This window comes from Alosa alosa, chromosome 24 (assembly GCF_017589495.1).
Source record: "Alosa alosa isolate M-15738 ecotype Scorff River chromosome 24, AALO_Geno_1.1, whole genome shotgun sequence".
NCBI classification, from domain to species: domain Eukaryota; kingdom Metazoa; phylum Chordata; class Actinopteri; order Clupeiformes; family Clupeidae; genus Alosa; species Alosa alosa.
In genome coordinates this window covers 1,459,926-1,466,101 of record NC_063212.1, presented here as the reverse complement: position 1 = coordinate 1,466,101, position 6,176 = coordinate 1,459,926, and the positions used below count along the sequence as shown (strand labels likewise).

Below are 6,176 nucleotides of genomic sequence, written 5' to 3'. Positions count from 1 at the left end.
CACAGCATGCAGAACTTCCTCCGAGGACGGCCCAAATCCTTCAAGACAATCGACCACGCCATCGAGTGGAGGTCAGAGCAAGATTCATGAGATTCAGACCAAAGGGCCATGGATTTGGATTCAGAATGCATAGGCCACAGTAGTGTCATGATTGTATATTCTTAAAACTTCTGTTGATTCAGTCATATGTTCATTTTTAGAAAATTACCTTATTGAATCCTGTTCTTTTTATTTACAGTGTTAAGAGTGGTCAAATTAGAAACTTAGAATCTGCAAAAGTGTCAATGGTTGGTCAAGTCCGACGGTAAGACTCATGGCTCAATGCATTCCTGTAAAGAGATTTGTGTAAATAACATACAGAACTTCCTCTCCTCCCATAATTGTCATGTTGCATTGTTGATAGATGCACCTTGTACACAATGTAAATGCTTTGGCAATTCTATAGAACAGTATAGTCAATGCCAATAAAGCTTATTTGAATCTGATACAAATACCTGCCACTGATCTCTCTCTCTCTCTCTCTCTCTCTCTCTCTCTCTCTCTCTCTCTCTCTCACACACACACACACACACACACACACACAGGCGTGAGGGGGAGGAGGGGGACACGGCGGAGCAGGTGAGTCCAGTGGGGGAGTGTGTGGCCGAGGGCAACGAGGAGTTCTATGACCTGAACTACGCCACGGATAAAGCCGAGAGTGCTGCATCCGAGGTGAGCCTCAGTGACGCAGAGGTAAGGATCAGCGACACCCGCCTCACGACACAGCCCAGTGACCCCGCCTCACAACACAATGACTCCGCCTCACAACACAGTGACTCCGCTTTACAACACAACCCAGTGACAACTAACACTTAAAGCACCTTACCACACATCCCACACAGCCACAACTAGCCCTTTAACACCTACATGTAAGCACACATAACACCCATGATATTAAAGCTGTGTATATGGTGACAGAAACATCTTAACACTTGATTATGTATTACAGTTTTTCAGTCGTTTTGGCACATTTCTCAGATCAGAATTGAAATTCTCAAAACTGGTTGTTGAAACTCCATATAATTTAATCCCCTGTGCGCACCATTAAAGCAGTTTCTCCCCATATTGAACAAGCAGCAATGCTTTAGTTTATCCATGCAACTGATTTTGTCAATCACTTTTATTGTGATTTTGAAATGTCTGCTGTTTTTTACATTTTCAATTGCTGATGTCTTGTTGATCAAAATGCACTGGTTCCATGCTGAATTGTCCTACCCCATAAAATAATCATTACATGCAAAAGTGTTGAACTAGCTGTTATAACTAGTTGTCATAGTCTGTCTAGCATATATACATACCTGATTTTGAAATGTCTGCTGTTTTTTACATTTTCAATTGCTGATGTCATGTTGATCAAAATGCACTGGTTCCATGCTGAATTGTCCTACCCCATTAAACAATCATTATGCAAAAGTGTTGAACTAGCTGTTATAACTACAGTAGTTGTCATAGTCTGTCTAGCATATATACATACCTGACAGACAGGAACGTCAGCATGTATAGAAAGATGTACAGTGGTGTACAGCTCTGACCAAGGGGAGTTTTGCTGTATAATGCACAATTTGATTTCTTTATACTGTCACAATGGCTGTCAACAGTAAAAACTTTTGGGCATATCCACTCTCTTGCAGTCAACCCCCTCCACACACAATAATGTGTAACTTTGTAGTTTTTAAATAGCTATGCCACATAGAAACTTGTGTTGCCTTGCACATTGTTCATTAGAACAGACTTACAGAGTAAAACTGTCATATTGGCAACAAAACAAAGCAGTTTGCAGCAATCTTGATGGCGTAAGGACTTGTCATCTTGATTGCACTGGCAGTTTCATTGGTACAAATACTTGCTTTTGATAGTGATAGTGCTATAGTAATTGCACTGAATAGCTACACCACTGCACACGGTTACACTTAGATTGTATTGCCCTCAACCTTCTGTAGATTTGCATCATAAGTTGCTGTTTTATAGTTATTGCATTACACAAACATTCATTAACACACAGTAAATACAAATGCAGACATTCTATATGAATATTGCACGCCACTTTGTAAAGGAAATGAACCCACTACCACATATTGCTTTAGGCAACAATTAAACTAGTTATGTGTCCATGAAGAAAATCACTCAGTGGTGTATAAAAATAGGCCTACTGCTGCATCGGGAGCGTATGTTCCCCGGGTCCTATGCTCCCCGCTTTGTATGGGACCGGGGAACATAGGACCCTTTTTTAAAACCCTAACCCTAACATAGGACCCAGGGAACATATGGGGAACATAGGGATGACCCCGCTGCATCAGGACAGCAGACTGCTTCACTATGAGCATTAACACATTATGCTACTTCAATAGAGATACCTCTAGACAGGCCCAGCTCTTTACAGTGGGCTCAGAGAGCTCAATAGAAAAGTAAGCCCCCACTGTTGACTTCAAGGCAGCACTGCGACCGTCGACACCTAACTCTAACCTTAACCCTAACCCTTGCCTAACCCTAGTGCCTTCCATGCAGCGCGGTTGGCTATACTCTGACACGGGTGAAGGTGGTCGGGTGGGTGGTTGTTCCTCTGCTTGACTCTCAGTGCATGTTTCCCTGACTGCAGACGTTGAGTTCGTACTGCTGGCGGATTGACCTGTCCAAGGCAGAGAAGTACTGGGACGGCTGGTTCCGCGGCATCTCCAACCTCTTCCTCAGCTGCAATGTGCCCAAGCTGCTGCTGCTAGCTGGTAACTACAGACACTAGAGTCACTAGCATCACTCTCTGCTCTATAAAGAACTACAGACACTAGAGTCACTAGCATCTCTCTCTGCTCTATAAAGAATTACAGACACTAGAGTCACTAGCATCACTTTGCTCTATAATGAACTACAGACATTAGAGTCACTACCGTCACTCTCTACTCTATAGAGAACCACAGACACTATAGTCTAGCATCTTTTTACTCTATAAAGAACTACAGACACTAGAGTTACTAGCATCTCTCTCTGCTCTATAATGAACCACAGACACTAGAGTCACTAGCATCTCTCTCTGCTCTATAAGGTTTACCTCGAAACAGAGGGCAGCACTGACACAAGCTGAATCTTATTAATGGTTAGGCTGTGACATGAGAGTCTATGTCAATGTCAAGGTCAAGGTCTCATAGTGGTTCTTTTCCCTTAAAATTATGCTGTTTAGCATTTGGTCTGAATGTACTGAAGGTATCCGCTGGTATGGCTGCTGGCTACAATGTAGACTCTAACCTTGCATGCATTTCTTCCTGACTAAAGCACTCATTAATTTTATATTTTGATTGACAGGGATTGACCGTTTGGACAGAGACCTTACTATAGGCCAGATGCAAGGTAGGTTCAGTTCTGAAAGCATCTCACGCACATTCCTGTGAGTGACTTTGAACTTCACATACCTACAGTCTGTTTTCAATTCAATTTCAATTTATTTGTAAGGGACAGTGTGCAATTAAAACATAAGTGTAACCATTTGATGCATTGCACCAGAGTTAGCCTTGCTAAGGCTAATTTACATCTGCAGTCCCACAGGAAGCACAAATACAAATACAACATTTTAAAAACAAAACAGCTCAATAATAATAAAAAAAAACCATGTAGCAAATATCAATAAGTTACATTTGTTCCACAGGTACACATATACGCACCACATGATTAGGGGTGTAGCGGCGTGCGCCGCACACAACTCAACAGCCCCTATTCACACGCACGCACGCACGCACGCACACACGCACGCACGCACGCACACGCACACACACACACACACACACACACACACACACACACACACACACACACACACACACACCCTGTCAACCCCATTAGAGAGAAGAGTGAAGCTAAAAGTATGAGGAGTGATTATCTAACATTGTGTGTGCACTGTTTTGAGAGATTTTAAAGTATTTCTTTAGATTAGTTTTATAACTACTGAACTAGCCACAGCATTTTATAGTGTCTGGGATGGTATTCCATTGGGTAATGGCATTGAGAGAGAAAGCCACCTGTCCAAAGGCTGAAGAACGAAAGGGTACAGTGCAATTGTGTATGGAAGCTATTCTAGTTGACCTTACAGAGTCAATGTAGGTGGGAGTATGACAGGGTGTATATAGCAAAGCATTGGATACTCATCTCATGTGACACACTAACACACTGCATGGAAGGTTTATGAAAAACTGACCTTTTCTGGCTGTAGGTAAATTTATGATGCAGGTGCTGCCCCCGTGTGGTCATGCAGTGCATGAAGACACACCAGACAAAGTAAGAGAAGTGATCTCACCCTCCCATGCAGATATCACATTAGTTTAGTGCAATAATGTAGTATGTAAATGGTCTGGTATGACATTTTGTGCTAATACAAGATATTTTGTTTTTGTTCTCTTGTTTTTAGGTTGCTGATGCGCTGGCCAGTTTTATGATCCGACACAAGTTTGCAGAAGCCAGGAGTGAAACAAAAAGGTCAGTTGTGTATGTGTGTGTGTGTGTGTGTGTGTGTGCTGATGAAGCATGAGTGTAACTCAGTATTCTGACCTTTTTCAGCTCCTCCTATCCATTCATGCGATGAAGATAACAAAAAGGTGGAGTTGACCACACACACACACACACACACACCCCAATATGCATTTTCTGAATCATTTTTAACAATTTAAAGTATTTTTTTCCTGTTTGATTTAACGGTCATAATTGCATAACTCATAATTCTGACAGGATTGCTGAGATGTACTGAGGCATGAAGGCAGGACTTTGAGGTCTAATCTCACTCATCCAAAACAGCCAGCTCCAGAGTCATAAACCACCTGCTTCTTATCCAGACTGATTTTCTGCTTGAACGCCATACTGTAATACCTGTTCTGTTCTGAGAAAAATACAATGTTATTATAAAAATCTATTTTTAATCTCTCTTTGGAAAGCCCCTGTGATGTCTGTATTGTGTTGTGTACAGTATGTGTGTGTGAATGTTAAATGAGGGGTTGTTATAACCTTTTCAGTTTTTAGGGTTTATGTTTATGTTTGAAAATCAACCTTGTGATATATATATATATATATATATATATATATATATATATATATATATATATATATAGGTTTGGTCCTCGTGCTGTTGGGGGAAAAAGTACAGATGAAGCTCTTTGAAACTTTAAGGAGGAGAAAATACCTTAGTTGTATTTTAAAAATTAAAATGTCTTTATTTGGTATCAAATACACATCTTGCAAACACAATGCATCCTCATTTACTCATTATGTACCAAAAAATAAAACGGATCAATCTGTTCAATACAATTCAATGTCAATTAGTTACATCTTTTATTATTATCACAAAAACTACAACAGTCTCCATAGACACCCTCTGAAAGGAGTGCAAATAATACAGTCATTACAGTTTTTCTCGATCGTTTTGATACCTGTGTCAGGTATGAAATCACGCTCTCAAAACAGTTAACACTCGTGTCTGAACAAAAGCACTCTAGACAAAATGACACATTTTGCTTGCAAAAGGCTGTTACTCTCTCAAAACACTTAAAAAATGCAGCAAAAGCAAATCTTGCCTTCAAACACTACAACTTGTTGCCAATTAAAAAACACTCTTTAATCAATCATTACACACTGGACAACAAAATGCAAAATCTAGTTCTCAAAATGAGCATTTTTGCTATGTCTGTTCCATTACTTTCTCATTTTTCTGGTATTAGAAAAAAACTTTGAAAATACAAAATGTACTGAATAAAAAAATAATTTATTCATTCCTCCCAAGATGTAACTACCATTGACATGTAAGACATACAGTAAATACCTAGCAAGATACAGCAAATTTCATTGAACTACAACATCATTTTTCATCGAAATAGACCTACAGTCAACACCTGTTGTACTGTTTTCTCCACCAAATAGGCAATACATTACTTTGTCTTAATGTGCATTAGATCCATACTTGCGAATAGCAACACAGAACAGACATCTCTTATGTATAATGAATGATTGCTGATTGAAGAATTGTGCAAAGGAGTTTCACACAGGTGTTTCAGAGATTCAGACTTATGCAATGAATCTATACCACCTGTGAAAAGATGTTTTCCTTTTGTTTAGCATGGGAAACCCAATAGAGTTTGGGGCTTTTGAATGACACCTGTGTTAACTGT

At 40.0% G+C, this 6,176-nt stretch overlaps 1 protein-coding gene across 1 annotated transcript in view; it reads left to right on the top strand.

Annotated features, from left to right (window-relative positions):
- LOC125289270 (protein phosphatase methylesterase 1-like) overlaps positions 1-4,938 on the top strand; it is an 8,006-nt gene extending 3,068 nt beyond the window's left edge. The window contains exons 7-15 of the mRNA XM_048236012.1: positions 1-71; positions 239-304; positions 585-732; positions 2,636-2,759; positions 3,334-3,378; positions 4,235-4,299; positions 4,430-4,497; positions 4,579-4,616; positions 4,747-4,938. The exon at positions 1-71 is cut by the window's left edge and continues 20 nt beyond it. Coding sequence (XP_048091969.1) covers positions 1-71; positions 239-304; positions 585-732; positions 2,636-2,759; positions 3,334-3,378; positions 4,235-4,299; positions 4,430-4,497; positions 4,579-4,603 — 612 coding nt within the window. The 3' untranslated portion in view covers positions 4,604-4,616; positions 4,747-4,938. The remainder of the gene's footprint in view (positions 72-238; positions 305-584; positions 733-2,635; positions 2,760-3,333; positions 3,379-4,234; positions 4,300-4,429; positions 4,498-4,578; positions 4,617-4,746) is intronic.
- Positions 4,939-6,176: the final 1,238 nt, after the last annotated feature.